Source organism: Lipotes vexillifer, unplaced genomic scaffold, assembly GCF_000442215.2.
Source record: "Lipotes vexillifer unplaced genomic scaffold, Lipotes_vexillifer_v1.1 scaffold539, whole genome shotgun sequence".
Classification (NCBI taxonomy): domain Eukaryota; kingdom Metazoa; phylum Chordata; class Mammalia; order Artiodactyla; family Lipotidae; genus Lipotes; species Lipotes vexillifer.
This window is the reverse complement of record NW_006789542.1, coordinates 216,101-239,714: the sequence shown is the minus strand read 5'-3', so window position 1 is coordinate 239,714 and position 23,614 is coordinate 216,101. Positions and strand designations below refer to the sequence as shown.

Genomic DNA, 23,614 nt, shown 5'->3' with positions numbered 1-23,614 from the left:
TTTTTTTTGTGGTATGCGGGCCTCTCACTGTTGTGGCCTCTCCCGTTGCGGAGCAACAGGCTCCGGACGTGCAGGCTCAGCGGCTATGGCTCACGGGCGCAGCCGCTCCACGGCATGTGGAATCTTCCTGGACCAGGGCATGAACCTGTGTCCCCTGCATCGGCAGGTGGACTCTCAACCACTGCACCACCAGGGAAGCCCATGTTAACATCATTTAGTTGTCTTTTCTTTTTGAAGTTTTTCCTGGTTCTTGGTATGTTGAATGATTTTTTTTTTAATTTTATCATGGATGTTTTGGATGTTATGTTAGGAGACTCTTGATCCTATTAAAATAATAATATAGTGGTATAATATGTTTTAGCAGGCAATTGCCCAGATTTTTTAGAGCCCTTGCAGTGTTGTTCTGGTTTGTTTTGTTCCTGTGGCACTGCTGGGGCTCTCTTCTCAATCCCTACTGATGCCACCCATTGGAGTAGAGTGCCCTTCCCCAGGCCTGGTGCTGCTAGGTGGAAGGTGGGAGATAGTGGCTGTGCCTGTGGGTCTGTGAGCACTTCTTGGGCTCACCCTGTGGGCCAGGCCACCTGGCCGCAATTGGGCTCCCACTCATTCTGTGGTATTGCCTGTGGACATGAAAGGCACTTTTCTGGGCCACCTTTTGCTACTGAGTGGGGAGTTGGGAGACACTGGGTCTGGGTTATCCTTTGCCACTGTGTAGAGCAGCGGTCCCCAAACTTTTTAACACCAGGGACTGGTTTCATGGAAGACAAATTTTCCACACACTGGGGTGGGGGTGGGGGAATGGTTTAGAACAGGCCACGGCCCAGTAACGGTCTGCGACCCTGGGGAATGGGGACCCCTGGTGTAGAGGACCAACAGGTGCCAGACCTGGGTCACTTTCTGCTGCTAGGTGGAAGAATGGGAGATATTGGCTGGGCCTATCGGTGGTGCTAGTGTAGGCAGCATGGGCCTACCTGCTGCACTAGATGTGGATTGGGCAATGGAGTTTCCTCTCTGGTCTTCATTGGCACCTCTGGTTCTGGCCTAGTCAGTCAGCCTTCCATTCCAGCTATGTAGTCAGGGATGGGGTCCCTGCTAGGTCTGAGCTGTGCTGCCCCTTTCCTGATCCTTTGGCCACAGAGAGCAGGCTTAGAGCTTCTTCTTCCTTTTTTTTCTTTTTTTGGTGTATGCCAATTGACAGTTCTGGGTTGCAAGACTGTAATACCCAGTCCAGGATATATGAGATTGAAAGAAAACTCAGGGAAGTGGTATAGTGCTATGTAAAAGTGGCCTTGGATTAGTTGTAAATGTGTAGAGCAAACTCTAGGGCAACCACTAAAAAAGGAAAAAAAGAATTAATACACTAAGAGAGGAGAGAAAAATAGAATCATATAAAATGCTCAATTAGGGCTTCCCTGGTGGCGCAGTGGTTGGGAGTCCGCCTGCCAATGCAGGGGACACGGGTTCGTGCCCCGGTCTGGGAAGATCCCACATGCTGCGGAGCGGCTGGGCCCGTGAGCCATGGCTGCTGAGCCTGCGCGTCTGGAGCCTGTGCTCCGCAACGGGAGAGGCCACAGCAGTGAGAGGCCCGCCGACTGGGAAAAAAAAAAAAAAAAAAAAAAAAAAAAGCTCAATTAAAACCAAAGAAAGCTGAAAAAGAATGGAAGAACACAACAAGATATAACATTTAAAATCACCTACTTTTAACGAACTACAAAAATAAGAATAGACTGAGCCCAGAGTTAGCAGAAGGAAGTTAAATTAAAACATTACAGTGGAAATATATGAAATACAGACTAAAAAGACAGTTGAAAAGATCAATGAAACCAGTTTTTAAGAACTGGTTTCTTAAAAAGATAAATAGACAAATTGTTAGCTAGACTCACCAAGAGAAAAAGAGAGAGTACTCAAATAAATTAAATTCAGAAATGAAAGAGGAGACATTACGGCTGATACCACAGAAGTATAAGGGATCATAAGAGACTACTATGAACAATTATATGCCAACAAATTGTACAACCTAGAAGAAATGGATAAATTCCTAGAAACATACAATCTACTAAGACTGAATCATGAAGAAATAGAAAATCTAAACAGACCAATTACTACTAAGGAGATCAATTCAGTAATCAAAAACCTCCCAACAAAAATTCAGGACTGATGGCTTCACTGGTGAATTTTACCAAATATTTAAAGGGGAACTTATAATAATCCTTCTCAAACTCTTCCAAAAACTAGAAGAGGAGGAAACATTACAAACTCATTTTACAAGGCCAGCATTACCCTGATACCAAAGCCAGACAAGGACACTACAAGAAAAGAAAATTACAGGCCAGTATCCTTGATAAACGTATACACAGAGATCTTCAACAAAATGTTAGCAAACAAAATTCAACAGTATGTTAAGAGGATCATACAGCATGATTAAGTGGGATTTATTCCAGGGATGCAAGGGTGGTCCAACATCTGCAAATCAATCAATCACTATGATACACCACTTTAACAAAATGAACAATAAAATCATGGTCATCTCAATAAATGCAGAAAAAGCTTTTGACAAAATTCAACATCCTTTCATAATGAAAACTCTTGACAAACTGGGAATAGAGGGAATAACATAATAAAGGCCATTTATGATAAGCCCACAACAAACGTCATACAATGATACTGGACCTCTATCTTATACCATACAGAGGAATCAACTCAAAATAGATTAAAGACATGAACTTATGACATGAAAGTATAAAACTCCTAGAAGAAAACATATCCTTGACATTGGTCTTGGCAATGATTTTTTGGATTTGACACCAATAGCAAAGGCAACAAAAGCAAAAACTTTAAAAATTAGACCACATCAAACTAAAAAGCTTCTGCACAGCAAAGGAAACCATCAAAAAAGTAAAAAGTCAACCTACTAAATAGGAGTAAATATTCGCAAACCACATGTCTGATAAGGGGATAACATCCCCAAAATAGGAGGAACTCATACAACTCAGAGGCAAAAAAATAAAAACAACCCAATTAAAAAAAATGGGAAAAGGACCTGAATAGACATTTTTCCAAAGAGCACATATAAGTAGCCAACAGATACATGTGAAAAAGGTGATCAACATCACTAACCAATGGGGAAATGGAAATCAAAACGACAATGAAATATCATCTCACACCTGTTAGGATGTCTATTATCAAAAAAATAAGATATCAGGCAATTCCCTGGTGGTTAAGTGGTTAGGACTCCGTGCTTTCACTGCCAAGGGCCAGGGTTCAGTCCCTGGCCAGGGAACTAAAATCCCACAAGCCATGTGGTGTAGCCAAAAAACAAAACAAAACAAAAAGACAAGATATCAGATGCTGGCAAGGATATGGAGAAAGGGAACCCTTGTGTACTGATGTTGGGAGTGTAAACTGGTACAGCCACTGTGGAAACAGTATGGAGGTTCCTCAAGAAATTAAAAATAGAATTACAGGGAGACTTCCCTGGTGGTCTAGTGGTTAAGACTCCGCACTTCCAATGCAGGGGGCACAGATTTGATCCCTGGTCTGGCAGCTAGGATCCCACAAGCCGTGTGGCACAGCCAAAAAAAAAGAATTATAATAAGATCCAGAAATCGCATTGCTGTATATGTCCAGAAGAAATGAAGTCATTATCTCAAAGAGATATCTGTACTCCCGTATTCAGCATTATTCACAATAGCCAAGATATGGAAACAATCTTAAGTGTGTGTCATGGATGAATGGATAAAGAAATTGTGATACACACACACACACACACACACACAAACACGTGTACAATGGACTTTATTCATCCATGAAAAGGAGGAAATCCTGTCATTTGTGACAACATGGATGAACTTGGAGGGCATGTTACGCTAAGTGAATTAAGCCAGACAGAGAAAGACAAATACTGCATGGTATCACTTAATATGTGGGATCTTAAAACACACACACACACACACACACACACACACACACACACAGTTAAATTCCTTGAAATAGAGAGTAGAAAAGTGGTTGCCAGGGGCTGAGTGGGTGAGGGAAACAGGGAGAGGTTGGTGAAAGTACAAACTTTCAGTTATAAGATGAATAAGGTCTGAGGATTTCATGTATATCATGTTGACTATAGTGGATAACAATGTATCATACTATTGCAGTTTGCTAAGAGAGTAGGATTTAAATGTACTCAAAAAAAAAGTAAATATGTGAGGTGATAAATGTGTTACTCTATGGAGTTAATCCTTTCCCAGTGTATATGTGTACCAAACCATCACATTGTACACTTTAAATATCTTACAGCTTTATTTATATCTTACAAATTTATTTATCTTACAATATATCTTATTTATTTATATCTTACAATTTTATACCTCAGTTAAAAAAAAATCACCTACTTAACCCTAATCCATCAGCAAACAGACAAGCAAAGGCCCAGAAAAGTAACTGATCAAAGATCAGACGACTACCAATTTGTAAAACTGAGGTTTTAAGGAGTAATCAGAATATGGAGGAAAAAAACAAGTTATTCCCTCCCCCTACACACAAACTTTTGATTAGATTACCCTGAGAGTAGAAGCTTTTTAAAGAAAATCAGCGTATAGTAAGTGAAATCACTCATCTATAGAAGCACCTCATTCTAGGAAAAGTGAATAATTCTTTCCAGTTGTTTAAGTTTTTCCACCTGCTTAAGTCTTACAAAGGAAACAAACTTTTTTTTTTTTTTTTCGGTACGCAGGCCTCTCACTGTTGTGGCCTCTCCCATTGCGGAGCACAGGCTCCGGATGTGCAGGCTCAGCAGCCATGGCTCACGGGCCCAGACGCTCCGCGGCATGTGGGATTTTCCCGGACCGGGGCACGAACCCGTGTCCCCTGCATCAGCAGGCGGACTCTCAACCACTGCGCCACCAGGGAAGCCCCAAACTTTTTTTTTTTAATTAATTAATTTTTATTTTTGGCTGTGTTGGGTCTTCCTTGCTGTGCACGGGCTTTCTCTAGTTGTGGTGAGTGGGGGCTACTCTTTGTTGCGGCGTATGGGCTTCTCATTGCAGTGGCTTCTTTTTATTTTTATTTTATTTTACTTTATTTATTTTAGTTTTGGCTGCATTGGGTATTCTTTGCTGTGCGCGGGCTTTTCTCTGGTTGCAGTGAGCTGGAGCTACTCTTTGTTGCTGTGCACGGGCTTCTCATTGCGGTGGCTTCTCTTGTTGCGGAGCACGGGCTCTAGGCACGCAGGCTTCAGTAGTTCTGGCACAGGGGCTCAGTAGTTGTGGCTTGCAGGCTCTAGAGCACAGGCTCAGTAGCTCAGTAGTTGTGGTGCATGGGCTTAGTTGCTCTGCGGCATGTGGGATCTTCCCAGATCAGGGCTCAAACCCGTGTCCCCTGCATTGGCAGGCAGATTCTTAACCGCTGCGCCACCAGGGAGTGGTAGCTTCTCTTGTCGTGAAGCATGGGCTCCAGATGTGCAGGCTTCAGTAGTTGAGGCACGCGGGCTCTAGAGCACAGGCTGAGTAGTTGTGAGGGCTCAAACCCGTGTCTCCTGCATTGGCAGGTGGATTCTTAACCACTGCGCCACCAGGGAAACCCCAAACTTTCTTTTTATGAGGATAAAAGAGAGTAATTGATTCTAAGGAATAACATGTAAACTAGAAATCTTGGAAACACTGAAAGTATATTCTTAAGACAATAGGATTTTTCATCTAAAATTGTACCTAATCAGTTGTTTTGTACCTAGTTAAAATAATGTGTTAACAAATGACTGAAAAGGGGGCATGACCAAAGGGTAAATGTTTAGGAATTTATTTCCCACACTGTCAAGGGAAAAGGTGCTCTGAAAAACAGGATTCCTGTCCTCTGAATGGTGATAACCCTGTGTATACATACCTTGATACTAGCAATGAACATAATTCAGTTAATACCTCAGTTCTGACTCCATGTTCATCAAGTAATCTTCTAGAAAGACATATGCCATAGACTGCTAATTGGCCCCTAATATGTCTCCCCTTGTTTTAGAAATAAAAGAAAAAAGACATTTTTTACTGGGCACATGAACATCCAGAGGAAAGGCAACATTTCATAGCCTCCCATGCAGGCCAGATTTGACTGTGTGATTTAGTTTCTAGCCACTGTGATGAAAACAATAGTGTTCCCTTAACAGGTTTTATCAGGCCCAGCACCACTGACTTTTGGGCTGGGCAATTCTTTGTTTCAGGGGCTATCCTGTGCGTTATAGAACGGATCTAGCAGCATATCCGGCTTCTACCTATTACATGCCAGTAGCACACACGTACACACCGCCCCCAGTGCCCATTGCGACAACCTAAAATATCTCTAGACATTGCCAAATACGCTGAGAACCACTGCTCACAGAAAGTGACATAACCTCTTTATGCCCTTTCCTTCCTTCCATTGAAATGTGGATGTGGTAGTAAGGCATCTTGGACTGTGCAGCAAGAACTTAGAGATGGTAGAGCAATAAAATATGAGGAACCTGAATCACCAACTCTGTGGAGTTACCATGCTGAACTGATGTCACTCATGCCCAGACTGTCATGTGAGAGGAAAAAAAATTTATTTTACCACCATATAGATCATCAGTGATTGACAGACTCTGGCCCACAGGATGAATGCAGCCTGATGCCTGTTTGTTTGTTTGTTTGTTTAGGTTTCTTTTTTAAAACACAGCCATGCACATTTTAGCACTACAGAGAAAAAGTAGTGGTGACAGATATCATCTGCCCCACAAACCCTATTTACTATCTGGCCCTTTAAGAAAATGTTGACCCCTGGTGTAGATAATAATGACAGCTAGCATTCACTGCAACTTGTGTGCTAAATACTTTTTTTTTTTTTTCCAGTATTTATTATTTGGCTGCGCCGGGCCTTAGTTGTGGCATGTGAACTCTTAGTTGCAGCATATGGGGTCTAGTTCCCTGACCAGGGATCGATCCCGGGCCCCCTGCATTGGGAGCATGGAGTCTTAGACACTGGACCGCCAGGGAAGTCCCTAAATACTTTTCTAAGTGTATTTTCTACCTTAACCTGATTTAATCTTCACAATTATTTTATGAGTTGGTACTATTTTTTTAATTAATTAATTTTTGGCTGCGTTGGGTCTTCATTGCTGCGCATGGGCTTTCTCTCTAGTTGCGGTGAGCAAGGCCTACTCTTTGTTGCCGTGCGCCTGCTTCTTACTGCAGTGGCTCCTCTTTGTGTGGACCACAGGTTCTAGGCACATGGGCTTCAGTAGTTGTGGCACACAAGCTCAGTAGTTGTGGCTCACGGGCTCTAGAGCACAGGCTCAGTAGCTGTGGCACACGGGCTTAGTTGCTCCGCGGCACATGGGATCCTCCTGGACCAGAGCTCAAACCCATGTCCCCTGCATTGGCAGGTGGATTCTTAACCATGGTGCCACCAGGGAAGCCCCTGGTACTATTATTATTCCTATTTTACAGATGAGGAAACCAAGGCAAAGAGAGCTAAGTAACTTGCCAAAGGTCACCCAGCTAGTGACAGAGCTGGGATCTGAATTTAGCAGTCTACTTCCAAAGTCTTCTAGGAAATATTGTGCTAATCAGTGATGCTGGGCATACATATCATGCTGGGTTTAAATATCAATTATAGTTTTTAGTTACTAACTCAATAGAATTTAGATCTTCCACTGAATTATTATTCTTTAAATATGCAATTGTTGTCTTATTTAATATATCCGTATCTCTGTTTTTAAAAATCAAAGTCCTCACTTCAGAACATGGATAGAGAAGTATATTCTTTTCCCTAAACCTTTACATATGCACTTTATATAGTCAATGGTAAAATTAACCCAAAATACACACTGAAATACACGTCAAGTCCACTGTCTTTTTTTTTCTTTTTCTTTTTTGCAATAGGCAGGCCTCTCACTGTTGTGGCTTTTCCCGTTGCGGAGCACAGGCTCCGGACGCGCAGGCTCAGCGGCCATGGCTCACGGGCCTAGCCGCTCCGCGGCATGTGGGATCTTCCTGGACCGGGGCATGAACCCATGTGCCCTGCATCGCCAGGCGGACTCTCAAACACTGCGCCACCAGGGAAGCCCCACTGTCTTTTTTAGAAAGCAATCAAATTGACTTACATCAAGTTCAGGCACAAATTCAATCTGTGCTCAATTTTGTATGACTGTAACATCTACTTTGTTAAATCTGTCAGCTCTCATTTAGCTAAATGAGTAAAAGGGACAAAAAAATATTGAAGGAAATAGTGACCTAACACTTCCAAATTTGAGGAAAAACATTAATCTACAAATTTAAGAAGCTTAACGAACCACAATTAAGATAAACACAAAGAGATCTATACCTAGACACATCATAGTCACACTATTGAAACCTAAACACAAACAGAATATCTTGAAGGCAACAAGAGAAAAACAATTTATCATGTAGGGGGCGTGCTATAGACTGAACGTTTGTGTCCCCTCAGAATTCGTATGTTGAAACCTAATCCTCAGTGTGGTGGTATTTGGAGGTGGAGCCTTTGGGAGGTACATAGGTCATGAGGGTAGAGCCCACATGAATGGTATTAGTGTCCTTATGAAAGAGACCCCAGAGGGCTTCCCTGGTGGCACAGTGGTTGAGAGTCCGCCTGCCAATGCAGGGGACACGGGTTCGTGCCCCAGTACGTGAAGATCCCACATGCCGCGAAACGGCTAGGCCCGTGAGCCATGGCTGCTGAGCCTGCGCGTCCGGAGCCTGTGCTCCACAATGGGAGAGGCCACAACAGTGAGAGGCCCGCGTACCGCAAAAGAAAAAAAGAGAGAGACCCCAGAGAACTCCCTTGCCCCTTCTGCCTTGTGAAGATACAGTGAAAAGGTGGTCACCTATGAACAGGGAAGCAGCTCCTCACCAGGCACCAAATCTGCCCCTGCTTTGATCTTGGACTTTCCAGCCTCCAGAACTGTGAGAAATAAATGTTGGTTGTTTAAGTTACCCAGTCTGGTATTTTTGTTATAGCAGCCTGAACAGACTAAGACAGAGCATCGGTATGATTAGGAGTTGATTTCACATCAGAACAGTGGAGGCCAGAAGTAGCTGAAGTTAGCCCTACAACACTAATGACCCCTTTGAACTATAGTCCTCTGTGATTGAAAGATATTTTATAGGTACATACAGGTTCAGGATTGTTATCTTCTTGGTAAATTGTTCCCTTTTTGTTGTTGTTGTTATATAATGATGCTTTTTATTCCTAGAAATGCTTTTGTATTAAAGACAGTTAGGTCTTATTTTAATATGGCTTTACTGGCTTGCCTTTGGCAAGTATATGTTTCATTGTGGCTCAGTCTTCCCAGGGTCCTAGGTTTATGAGGGGTCTCAGTTCTCTTTCTCAACCTTAAGCTAGCCCAATGCCATGTTTTCTGTTTATGGGTGGATTTTAAAGCCTGAGCTCCCTAGCTATTTGGTGGAGTATCTCTGTTCTGTCTCCCAAGGCTTACTGCTCTGCTCTTAAGTGTCCTTTTCATTTCTGAAGATTGAAGATTTCCTTTTCTTTATTTCATGTTCATTTATGTGGCAGTTTCCCCCCCTAATTAATCCAGCATTTCTTTGTGTTTGGAGAAGGGGAATGGTGTATCTTGGGGCCAAGGCCTGGGTAGTAAATGATGAAAGTCTCTGCCATGTTGCTGGAATGGAAATTCTTTTACACATAAAATCAGAGAACCTCAATGTTGGCTTCATATTGGAATCACCTGGGAAACTTTAGTAAGTACCAGTTCCTGGATCCACTGCCAGAAATTCATTTAACTGGTCTATGATGAGGCCTTGGCATTGGGACTTCTGAAGGTTCCCCAAGAGATCCTAATATGCAGCCAAGGCTAAGTACCCTACTTACACTTCAGCCAAGATGCACTGAGATTTCAACAGGAGAACGTGGGGATAAAGTTGTTTTACTGGGAAACAGAGATGGATGTTTTTAGTAGGTTTTGTTACTTCTCATATCTTTAGAGTCCAATTGTTATTTCAGGTAGATTTGTGTCAGTCTGGTGGATTAGGTCAAATAATTTTACTGTGTTTCTACTGTGTTTTCTCCTTGACTCCCCAGGCTTTAGAGGTTTTGACTAGGGTGAACAGGTCTCTAAATTAGACTTACACTTTTCTCTCTGTATCTACGTACCCAAATATATTTCCCATTTAAAGAGGTTAGCTTTAACAGAAATGGTAGATATTTAGTCAGTTTAAGATGCCTAAATGTAGTGTATTTTCCAGCTTTTGTCTTGATTCATTTCTTCTCTTGGTCTTTTTCATGTTTTCCATAAACTGTGCCTATTGATGAGTCATAAAAATGTAATGGGGGGCTTCCCTGGTGGCGCAGTGGTTGAGAATCCGCCTGCCAATGCAGGGACATGGGTTCGATCCCTGGTGGCACAGTGGTTAAGAATCCACCTGCCAATGCAGGGACACGGGTTCGATCGGTGCACCACAACTACCAAGCCTGTGCTCTAGAGCCCACGAGCCACAACTGCTGAGCCCATGTGCCACAACTACTGAAGCCTGTGCACCTAGAGCCCGTGCTCTGCAACAAGAGAAGCCACCGCAATGAGAAGCCCGCTCGCCGCAACTAGAGAAAGCCCACGCACAGCAATGAAGACCCAATACAGGGTCTTCATTTAGTAAATGAAGTAAATTTTAAATTTTAGTAAATACATTTATTTACTAAAAGTAAATAAATTTTTTAAAAAATGTGATGGGGAGAAACTTGTGTTCTGTACTAATGAGGAAGTCAAGTATGTCTATGATATTCCTTTTAATTTTAAAAGGAATCTGTAACTTTGGTGCAATAGTGACTTGTGAGAAATGGCATCAAGCTGTGAAAAACAACACTCACTGTTCTTGCTATTTAAGAGTGGTTGGAGGATTTAACTGTTGGGGCTGTTGGGTTGCTTGATATCCTTTGAGGCAGGTAACAAAGGTTCTTCAGTTAAGGACTATTACATTGATTTCCAGAGATTTAGTTACAAATCTTTTCCTTGAAAGGTCATTTGCCCTGTTGTGTGTGAGGACAGACTGTGGTGTGTTTAATTGTCCAGTGAGCCATTTAGCTTCATGATCTTCCTCTGCTTTTACTCTTGGAAACTGTTCTATATTTTGCACTTTTGGTTTGAAAAGGGAAACATGAATTGATTATCTGGGGAATTGATCAGGAAAAGTAGTCACCCAAAGTGTAGGTTCTACTGAAAATGGATTACTGTTTCTTCACTTAAGACAAAAGCTTAGAAAACATTATTTGAATGGGTAATGCAAATATAGGCTTAGAAATTCAAATGGTACAAATGGTATATGATAAAACAACAAGTCTTCACCATATCAACTGTGCTAAAACATGGTGATAACTATGTACTCTTGATATGATGTGATGAAAATGGCACTTGACTTCTGTGATTTTCCTTCCCAAAACTCATAACAACAGTTTAATCGTGAGGAAAACATCATACAAATTCCAATAGAGGGGCATCCTACAAAATACTGGACCGTTACTCCTCAAAACTGTCAAGGTCATTAAAAACAAGGAAAGTCAAAGATTAACTGTCACAGACAAGAGAAGCCCCTAAGAAGACATGACAACTAAATGGAACATGGTATCCTGGGAAAGAAAAAGGACATTAGGTTAAAACTAAAATATTTGAATAAATTGTAGACCTTAGTTAATAGTAATGCATCAATACTAGTTCACTACTGTGGCAACAGAACCATTTAATGTGTCATGTTAATAATAGGGGAAACTGCGTGACAGGTGTATGGGAACTCCTCTGCACTATCTTCTCAATTTTTATGTAAATCTACAACTGTTCTAAAAAAAATAAAGCATTTTAGGGACTTCTCTGGTGGCTCAGTGGTTAAGAATCAGCCTGCCAAGGCAGGGGACGTGGGTTTGAGCTCTGGTCCAGGAGGATCCCACATGCCACAGAGCAACTAAGCCTGTGCACCACAACTGCTGAGCCTGAGCTCTAGAGCCTGTCAGCCACAACTACTTAGCCTGCGTGCCACAACTACTGAAGCCCGCGCACCTAGAGCCTGTGCTCTGCAACAAGAAAAGCCACCACAATGAGAAGCCCGCGCACCACGACGAAGAGTAGCGCCCGCTTGCCGTAACTAGAGAAAGCCTGCTCACAGCAACAAAGACCCAAGGCAGGCATGAATAAATAAACAAATAAATAAACAAACAAACAAACAATAAGTAAATATAATAAAGCATTTAAAAAAAGAAAAAATCTCCTTCCTTCACTGAACCTCTAGTACCCTGGTCTAAAGGGAACCACTTCTTGCCATTTTCTTGTGATTACTTTGAGAGAGATTTTTTTGGCAATATAAACATACTGTATATATCTCCCTCCTGCTTAAAAAAAAAATGGCAACATGCTGTATGTAGTATTGTTATTTCACTTAATATATTTGGAGATTGTTCCATATTTACATATATATTTGTTAGTATTCGTAGTATTTCATTATATAGATATACCATAGTTTAACTGCTCCCCTATTTAGATGGATAGGAGGTGGGAGTTGGGAGGTGGGATGGCAGGAGGGAACAATTCTATTTTTGTATTTAGCTGGATTGATTGATTTACTACTCCATATCTCTTCAGAAACAATCAATTTTTATTTTAGTGTTTAGTTGGATGGATGGATTGATTTAATGATTCACTTATCTCCATAAGAAGATTTAAGGCAGGTTGTCTTCTATTTAGTTATTTAAATCTATTTGATGAGTATCTGGGAGATGCCCCCTATGCACTAATTATAATAGTAAGTGCAGATGATATAGAAATGTACTAAGATATGACTCATGGTGAAATGAGAAAGATTATATTTTTATGATCTGTACTAACATTACAGCCTGCTGCAGAAACACAGAGGAGGAAGTGACTAAATTATACATTGTTTTTTCTGTTAAGTTTTAGATATCATTCCAGATGAGCTCAGAAAAAGGAGTTGAAGGTTCATGGTTGCCTTAGTTGAATGGTCTTGTCACCAAGGGAAGGAAATATCCTCAGTTCTCTGCTGTTCATGGTGTAGACTTCAGGTTTGTAGGGCAAAGTGAGCCAACCTCCATTCTAAGTCAGCCTCTGGGAAAGGTCCTATAAATTGCTTGGATTTATAAGCAGAAAAAAATACTCAGTAACATGATTTCCGAATGATTCAGTATATATTCAGGAAAGGTATTGTATACTCTTGGTATGGTGACGTTGCTACACACAGTTGTGAAACAGTTGTTCATTGTTTACTAAGGAATGGTTACAGCTAAGGATAGGGGAAAGAAGACAGGGACAAGGAAGAGATGAAGTGTCCTTTCACTGGTTCTTTTTCCTGACAAACAGGGTCTTCTTCCATGAGCTAGCCTTGCTTTTCTTTTTTGTCTAGCTTCAAGGCCTGGCTCTCTTTTATTTAATTATATTTATTTTTAATTATGAAACAAATAGGTGAGTCAATTCCCACAAGACTCTGATCCCACTCCTCTCCACTAAAGGAAATAAATTCATTGCTCTCTGTGTATGGAAAGGGGTGTGTGTGTTTGTGTGTGTGTAACATTAATGGTGGCATACAAAATGCACTGTCCTATTTGATTTGTTCACTTAGCAGTATGTATTATGTATTAGAGGGCATGACATGTTGATTGACCTTAATCCATTTCATGGATGTAACAGAATTAATTTAATCTTTTTGCTATTGTTGGCTTTCTAGGTTGCTACCATTTTTGGTTTGTTATTACAAACAATTCTGTAGACAATCCCCTTGTACATTCTGTGAACATTGTGAGAGTTTCTCTAGGTTATCAAAGAAGTGGATTACTCAGGAATTAAGGATTGTAAATTTTGCTAGATATTACTGACACATTATTGCATGAGAAAAACAAGTTGTAGATTTGAAGGGATGGTACAGTATCATTTATGTTGGAAGAAAAGCCCAGATATGTCACAGGAACATATTCTGTTAACTAGACTGATAATGGTTGAAAACTTTGGAGAGAATAATACTAGACTTGAGAACAGTGGTTAAAATGAACTTTGGCCTTTTCAGTATTGTTTAGGTTTTTATAGCAGGAATGTGTTCATGTATTACTTGAGTTGTTATATATAGTTACTAATAAGAATATAGAGATGTTTGAATAATTTCCATCATGTATTTATGCTACAGGCATAGAATAGTCCCTGTTTTCAACCTCATACCATTTAAAATTTTTGATCATATATTAGGGTGTAGAAAAAAATCATTGTATTTTAAAAAGTAGATAAGGTGATAGTAAGTGAGGGTCACGTTCTTTGGCCACTATTATCTCAATTGAGTATTTAATAACCTCAGATTTTCCAAATTTAATAGTAAAAAGCTATATGTTATTGTTTACAATGTTTGGATTCTAGTACAAGTGACTACAATTTTTTAAATTCTACTATTGGCCTTAATACCCTTTAATGCAAAATAGAACATTTAAATATTGACAGTGTTGTGGTGAATATAGTGAACTGCTTAAATTATGTGATCCCAAAGAATAGGTGTTTTTTAATAAGTGATTTTTTTCTTTCTTAAAGAGATGTGAAAGCTGGCAATATTCTTCTTGGAGAAGATGGCTCAGTACAGATTGCAGGTAATGATTAGTATTTCTTTTTATTTTGGTTTAATGGTTGATAGAACCACATTACTTATCTGTTATGTTTTCTTAGTCAGTTTTCTCTTCTAACCCCTGGACCCTCTCTGGTCAAACATACTATGTTGACACATCCCTACTGACTCTCAAGATATCTTCCACTACTCATCCTTCATTTTCAGTCTTAGGCATTTTCTGACCATTACTCATTACCTTACAATTATCTACTCCTTATCCCCATTAAAGTCGTCATCTGTGGGTTTTCATAGCATTCTTTACTTTCTTTTAAAGGAGAAGTAGTCAAGAAACCTCATTGCGTTTAAGAATAAATATGCTACAGAGAGGTGATACAGAGCTGCTTCTGTCCTGGGAGAAATGGGGTATTTGCCAATTAGGAGGAGGCATCTGAGAGGTGGAAGTGTACTTTTGGCAGATTCAGAGCTAAAGAGAGAAGAATTGGAGTCCAAGGCCTGCCAGTGTTGCTATCCTGGTGAAATGCCCCCTCCACCAGGGTGAAACTCCAGAATAGCTGAACTGCAGGATTGTAGATCAAGCAGATCATCTGAGAAAAAAACCTCAACTTGGTCCCACACTGCTGGAACAGTCAGGTGTTTGGCAGGAGGAAAATAACCACCCAAACCTTGAATTATTTCTTCAGCTTTAGAAGATAATTTAGGCACACATCTTCATGTCCTCAGGTAAGGGAATATTTTAACCAAGCCATATCATGTTCTAACGTAAAGAAAAAATTGATAAATTTGGCTCCTGTAAAATTAGCAACTACTGTTCATCGAAAGAAGAACAGTTTGTCACCATTAATGAGTAAAAAAGCAAAACCACAGAGAAGATATTTGCAGCATGAATAACTTGACAAGGGGCTCAAATTTAGAACATACAAAGAACTCATTAAGGAAAAATCCGATAATCTCAAATGACATCAAAACATAAATATAGTAAAAGGTGGTCAACCTCACTAGTTAGCAATTAAATACAAAGTAAAATAACATTGGGATACCACATTATACTGACTGACCTAGCAAACATATCTGACAGTACTAGTTATCAGTGTGGATGTAAAGCAAGGGAGAATCTCACCCTCTGATGGTGGGAATATAAACAGTACCAACACTTTATTAAGTTGAAGATATGCATACCCAGAGACTTTAGCTTCTAGGTGTATGGCATAGAGAAACTCATATTTCAGTGTGCCATAGTGCTCATAAGCGCTGAAAGTTTGAAACAGTCCCAGGTCTTTTGTTAGTAAAATGGATAAGTAAATTGTAGTTAATTTATACTTTGGAATACTATATAGTGATGAAAATGAATAGAACTACAACTGTATGCAAAAGCATTAAATAAATTATAAAAATATAGAGTGAATGAAGCTAGTCAGAATATATAGCTTGTGATTCCATTTACATAAGTTCAAAACCAGGCATAATTATACTGTATTGTTTAGAGAAGCAAAATCAAGTGGTAAGAAACTAAAGAAGAGAGAATTCTGGGAAGATGGCAGAGTAGGAAGCACCAAGAATCTTCTCCCCACCTAAACAACAATTGAATTGGCAGAATTTGTCTAATGTTGGAATTCTGCATTCCACTGATTGCTTGAAAATTCTAGGGCAAGACTTGGAAGGTAAATTACAGTTAATTTCAGAGCTGCTCACTCCTCACTTATCAGCCACCTGGCAGGCAGCTATGCACATGTTTTTGGAGCAGCTTGCAGAAACCATGGTGGCAGAAAAGATCCTGTCCTCCAAATATCCAGCATATGCTCTGATTACTGATTGCTTCTGATCACAGAGGTACAAAGAGACAGGCAGCCATTGTTGTTGCAGCTCCTCCCTTCCAGGTGATTTCCAAGGGACTTTAACAGGCCATAGCCTTTTTTCCTTCCCTTCTCTTCTCTTCTTGCCCTTTTTGGAGCCAGACTTTAAAGACTAGGACATCAGAAAACAAGTACAGGGGAAAACAAAACAAAACAAAACTATAGAGACTTTCCTGGCAGTCCAGTGGTTAGGACTCTGTGCTTTCACTGCTGAGGGCCTGGGTTTGATTCCCTGGTCGGGGAACTAAGATCCCACAAGCCATGTGGCATGTCCAAAAAAAAACAAAACAAAAAACAAAACTACATTTGCAGGGAAAATTGGAAAGTGAATGTTCATTCCCAGGAAAAGGTGCAGAAAAGATCTGAGAAGATCTTAACTTTACATTTCAGGCTGATGCTTAGCACAGATACAGCCCACCACAACCCCCAAAAAACAAAAAAAATAACAAAAATCAGCAAACCCCAGGAAAGGGGGAGAATCTGATTTCCAGCATTACCACCTTATTAGATTCAAATGTCCAGTCTTCAACAGCAACAAAAAAATCACAGAGCACTCAGTGAAACAGGAAGGTATGGCCTATTCAAAGGAAATAAATAAACGAACAGAAACTATCACTGGAAAAGGCCTGATGGCAGATCTACTAGACAAAGACTTTAAAACAACCATCTTAAAATGTTCAGAGAATTAAAGGAAGATACGGAAAAACTCAAAACAATGATGTGTGAATAAAATCTAAAAATAAGGAGAGAAAACCACAAAAGAAACCAAAAAGAAATTCTGGAGCTACAGTAACTTGTATTGTGAAATGAAAAACTCACTAGAAGGATTTAAATGCAGATTTGAGCTGGCAGAAGAAATAATTGGTGAACTTGAAGATAGAAAAATGGAAATTATCAAGTCTAAGGAACAGAAAGGAAAATGATTGAAGAAAAGTGAATAGAGCCTGAGGGACCTGTTTGGATACCATTAAGCAGACCAGCATACACACTGTGGGAGGCCTGGAAGGAGAAGAAAGGGGCAGAGAGAATATTTGAAGAAATAATGGCTGGAAACATCTCAAATTTGATGAAAGACATGAATATAAACATCTAAGAAGCTCAGTGATCTCCAACTAAGGTGAACTCTGAGAGACACACAGACTCACATTATAATCAAACTTATAAAAGGCAAAGACAAAGAATTTTGAAAACAGCAAGAGAAAAGTGACTCATCACATACAAGGGTCCTAAATAAGGTTGTCAGCAGATTTCTCATCAGAAACTTTGGAGGCCAGAAGGCAGAGAGACAATATATTCAAAGTGCTGAAAGAAAAAGTGTCAACCAAGAATCATATATCCAGTAAAACTGTTTTTCAAAAATGAGGGCGAAATTAAGACATTTCCAGATAAATAAAAGCTGAGGGAATAGACCTGCCCTGTAAGAAATGCTCAAGGGAGTCTTGCAAGGTAAAATCAGAGGACCCTAGACAGTAACTGCAAGCAGTATGAAGAAATATAGATCTCAGTAAAGGTAAATACATGGGGATGTATAAAAGCTAGTATTATTGTAACAATGGTTTGTAACTGCACTTTTTGTTTTCTGCATAATTTAAGAGACTGATACATTACTAAAAACAGTTATTGGTCTAAAACTTGGTATTACTTGGTATTGGTTTGTAACTCCAAGTCTTCTTTTCTACATAATTTAAGAGACTAATGCATTTAAAAGAATGATTAGTTCATGTTTTTGAGCACACAGTTTATTAAGATGTAATTTTGTGATGACAACGACAACCAAAAGAGGTGAGAATAGTGCTGTAAAGGAGAAGAGTTCTTGTATGTTATTGAAGTTAAGCTGATGTAAATTCAAATTAGATTGTTAAAACTTTACCATGGTAAATGTAATCCCTATGGTAACCATAAAGAGAATAGCTGTAGAGTATAAACAAAAGAAAATGAGAAAAAATATTAAGCATTTTACAACAAAAAAATTAAGCACAAAATAAATAATATAGGAAATGAGGGAACAAAAAGCTATAAGTCATATGAAAAAAATAACACAATGACAGAAGTAAGTCCCTCCTTAATCAATAATTGCTTTAAATGTAAATGAATTAACTGTCCAATTAAAGACAGAGATTGACAGGATGGATAAAAACATGATCCAATTATATGCTATCTATAAGCAAGTCACTTTAGATCCAAATAGATTGAAATAGATTGAAAGTGAAAGGATGGAAAATAGATTGAAAGTGAAAGGATGGAAATAGATTGAAAGTGAAAGGATGGAAAAATGTATTCTATGCAAATAGTAACTAACTAAAAGAGAGCAGAGGTGGCTACTCTAATATCAGACAAAATAGACTAAGTCAAAAAAGGTTACCAGGATGTGGGGGGGTTGAATTGGAAGATTGCGATTGACATATATACACTAGTATGTGTAAAATAGATAACTAATGAGAACCCACTGTATAGCACAGGGAACTCTACTTGGTGCTCTATGGTGACCTAAATGGGAAGGAAATCCTAAAAAGGGGATATATATATATATATGTATGGCTGATTCACTTTGCTGTACAGCAGAAACTGACACAGCAGTGTAAAGCAACTATACTCCAGTTTAAAAAAAAAAAGGTTACAAGAGACAAAGAAGTACATTACATATTTTTTTTAACTTTTTATTTTATATTGGAGTATAGCCAGTTAACAATGTTGTGATAGTTTCAGGTACACAGCAAAGTGACTCAGCCATACATATACATGTATCCAGTCTCCCCTAAGTTCCCCTTCCATCCAGGCTGCCACATAACATTGAGCAGAGTTCCCTGTGCTATACAGTAGGTCCTTGTTGGTTATCCGTTTTAAATATAGCAGTGTGTACATGTCCATCCCAAACTCCCTAACTCTCCCTTTCCCCCCCGGTAACCATAAGTTCATTCTCTAAGTCTGTGAGTCTTGTTTCTGTTTTGTAAGTTCATTTGGGTCATTTCTTTTTAGATTCCGCATATAAGGGATATCATACAATATTTCTCTTTCTCTGTCTGATTTAAGGAAGTACATTACATATTAATAAAAGGTTAAATACATGCGCCTATTAACATAACAGCAAAATATATGAAGCAAAAAATGACAGAAGTGAAGGGTACTGTAGATACCTCTACAATACTGAAGGAAACAGTAGAGAGCTCTATAATAATAGTTGGAGACTTCAGTACTCCACTCTTAATAATGGGTAGAACAGACAGAAGATAAGGAAATAGAGGACTTAAACAACACATTGACCTTCTAGATCTAACAGACATAATATGGAACACTCTACTCAACAGGAACAGCATACACATTCTTCTCAAGTGCCCAAGAGACATTTTCCAGGATAGACCATATGTTAGGCCACAGATTAAGTGATATCATCTGACCACAATGGGGTAAAGCTAGAAACCAGCAACAGAGGATGGGAAAATTCACAAATTTATGGAAACTAAACACACATTTTCACAACCAGTGGATGAAGGAAGACATCACAAGGGAAACTAGAAAATACTTAGAGATGAATGAAAACAAAATCACAACCATACCAAAACTCAGGGGACACAGCGAAAGCATTGCTAAGGGGCAGATTTATAGCTTTAGATGCTTTCTTTAACAAGAAAGATAGCACATCAACAACCTAACTTTACAGTTTAAGGAACTAGCACATCAACAACCTAACTTTACAGCTTAAGGAACTAGAAAAAGAAGAAACTGAACCCAAAGCTAGCAGAAAGAGGGTAATAATAAAATTTAGAGTTGAGAAAAGGAAATAGAGAATAGAAAAGCAATAGAGGGAATCAATGAAACCAAAAGATCACTAAAATTGACAAACCTTTAGGTAGACTAAGAAAAAAAGAAAGAAGACTCAAATGACTAAAATCAGAAACAGGGACTTCCCTGGTGGTCCGATGGTTAAGAATCTGCCTTCCAGTGCAGGGGACGTGGGTTTGATCCCTGGTCAGGGAACTGGGATCCCACATGCCATGGGGCAATTGGACCCACGTGCTGCAACTACTGAGCATGCGGGCCACAACTAGAGAGGCTGCATGCTACAACTACTGAGCCCTCGTGCCACAGCAAGGAGCCCACGTGCCCTGGCAGAGGATCCCATATGCCGCAACGAAGATTCCAACAAAGATCCCACGTGCTGCAGCTGAAACCCAATGCACCCAAAAGTAAAATAAATAAATAAATATTTTTTAAAAATTAAAAAAAACAGAAACAAAAATGGGGACATAACTACCAATTCCACCCAGATTAAAAGGATTATAAGATGGTATTATGAACAATTGTACTCCAACAAATTGGATAACCTAGATGGACAAATTCCTTGAAACACAAAACCTAACAAGATGAAATCATGAAGAAGTAGAAAATCTGAAATGACCTATAACTAGCACAGAGATTGAATCAGTAATCAAAATTTTCTGACAGAGAAAAGCCCTGGACTCGACGGTTTCACTGGTGAATTCTATCAAACATTTAAAGAAGAGCTAGGGGCTTCCCTGGTGGTTCAGTGCTGAAGAATCCACCTCACAATTCAGGGAATGTGGGTCTGATCCCTGGTCAGGGGACTAAGATCCCACATGCCGCAGGGCAACTGAGCCAGCATGCCACAACTACTAAGCTCACATGCCTCAACAAGGCCAAAAGTCAGACAAAGACACTAACAAGAAAAGAATACTACAGACTAGTACCCATTATGAACTTGATGTAGATATTTTCAGCAAAATAACTAGCAAATCAAATTCAGTAGCATATTAAATGGATCATATACCATGGCCAAGTAGGATTTCTTTGGAATGCAAGGATGATTCAGCATATGAAAATCATTGTTATACATGACATTAACAGAAAGAAAAAGAAAAAGAAAACCCACCTGATCATCTCAGTGCAGAACAAGCATTTGAGAAAATTTAACACCCTTTCATGATAGAAACATGCAACAAAGTAGGAACAGAAGGAAACTTCCTCAACATACTAAAAGCCGTATATGAAAAACCTACAGTGAACATCATACTCAGTGATGAAAGGTTTTCCTCTGAGTTCAGGAACACAGGAAGGATGTCTGCTTTTGCCACTTCTATTCAACACAGTACTGGAAGTTCTAGATTGAACAATTAGGCAAGAAAAATACAAAGACATTCAAACTAGAAAGAGGTAAACTTATGTCTGTTTGCAGATTGTATGATCTTATATGTAGAAAAGCCTAAACATTACATAAAAAACTACTTGAGAGACTTCCCTGGTGGTCTAGTGGTTAAGAATCCTCTTTCCAGTGCAGGGGACACAGACTCAATCCCTAGTCGGGGAACTAAAATCCCACATGCCATGGGGCCACTAAGCCCATGCCACAATTACAGAGCCCACGTGCTCTGGAGCCTGAACGCCACAACTAGAGAGCCCATGTGCCACAACTACTGAGCCCGCACGCCACAACTAGAGAGAAGCCCGTACGCCACAACAAAGATCCCACGTGCTGCAACGAAAGATCCCATGTGCCGCAACTAGGACCCAACGCAGCCAAAAGATAAAATAAATAAATAAATACATATTTTTTTAAAAAAAACTATTTGAACTAATAAATGAATTTTGTAAAGTAGGATGCAAAGTCAACAGACATGAATCAGTCATGGACTTCCCTGGTGGTCCAGTGGGTGAGACTTCACGTTCCTAATGCCAGGGGCCTGGGTTCAATCCCTGGTCAGGGAACTGGATCCCGCACGCATGCTGCAACTAAGAGTTCTCATGCTGCAACTAAGAAGTCCACATGCCGCAGCTGAGTCTGCATACTGCAACTTAGAAGCCATCATGCCACAATTAAAGATCCTGCATGCCACAGTGAATTTCCCACATGCTGCAACTAAGACCTGGCACAGCCAAAATAAATAAATAAATATTTTAAAATAAATAAAAATAAAATGGTAATCTTTAACAAAAATCAGTTGCATTTTCTACACTAACAGTGAACAATTTGAAAAAGAAATTACAAAACAATTCCATTTACAAGTAGCATCAAAAAGAATAAAATACTTAGCAGTTAACTTAATCAAGGAGGTAGAATACTTGTACAATGAAAACTATAAAACATTGCTGAAAGAAATTAAAGAGGATGTAAATGAATGGAACCACATCCCCCCTGTTCATGGATTGGAAAACTTACTATTGTTAAAAAGTCAATACTCCCCAAAGTAATTTATAGATTCAGTGCAATCCCTATCAAAACCCCAATGACATTTTTTTTTGCAGCAATAGAAAAAAAAAATCCTAAAATTCATATGGAATCTCAAAGAACCTCAAATAGCCAAAACAGTCTTGAAAAAAAATGAACAAAGCAGGAGGACTCATACTTCCTGTTTTCAAAGCTTACTACAAAACAACAGTAATATAAACAGTATGTTATTGGCATAAAGATTGGTATAGAGACCAGTGGAATAGAATAGAAAGCTCAGAAATAAACCCTCGTACATATGGTCAAATGATTTTCGACAAGGGTGTCAAGGCTATTCAATGGGGGAAAGGACAGTCTTTTCAACAAATGATGCTGGGAAAACTGAATATCCCAATGCAAAAGAATGAAATTGGACCCTTTGCTAACACTATATTCAAAAATTAACTCAAAATGGATCAAAATGGACCTAAATATATGACCTAAAACAATAAAACTCTTAGAAGAAAACATAGGGCAAAAGTTTCATGATGTTGAATTTAGCAGTGATTTCTTAGATATGACACCAAAGGCACAGGCAACAAAAGAATAAAAATAGACAAGTTGGATTTCATGAAAATTTAAAATTTTTGTGTATTAAAAGACACTATCCACAGAGTAAGAAGGCAACCCACAAAATGGGAGAAAAGATTTGCAAGTCATGTATCTGGTAAGAGATTTATAATATCCAGAATATATAGAGAACTCTTAAAACTTAACAACAACAAAAAATCAATTTTAAAATTTAATAGACATTTCTCCAAAGAAGATATTCCAATGTCCAGAAAGCACATGAAAAGATGCTCAGTATCACTAATCATCAGGGAAGAATGCAAGTCAAAACTAAAAGGAGATACTAACCCATTAGGATGGCTGTTATCAAAAAATGGAAAATAACAAGGATGTGGAGAAATCTGAATCCTTGTTCACTATTGGCAGGAACGTAAAACGGTTACAGCTGTTGTGGGAAAGAG

The 23,614-nt window shown here is 39.3% G+C and overlaps 1 protein-coding gene across 2 annotated transcripts in view; it reads left to right on the top strand.

Annotated features, from left to right (window-relative positions):
• The window catches only part of OXSR1 (oxidative stress responsive kinase 1), a 101,984-nt gene that overhangs the window by 42,721 nt on the left and 35,649 nt on the right, over positions 1–23,614 (top strand). For both annotated transcript variants that reach the window (XM_007462687.1, XM_007462688.1), the window contains exon 5: positions 14,540–14,595. In XM_007462687.1, the coding sequence (XP_007462749.1) occupies positions 14,540–14,595 (56 nt within the window). The remainder of the gene's footprint in view (positions 1–14,539; positions 14,596–23,614) is intronic.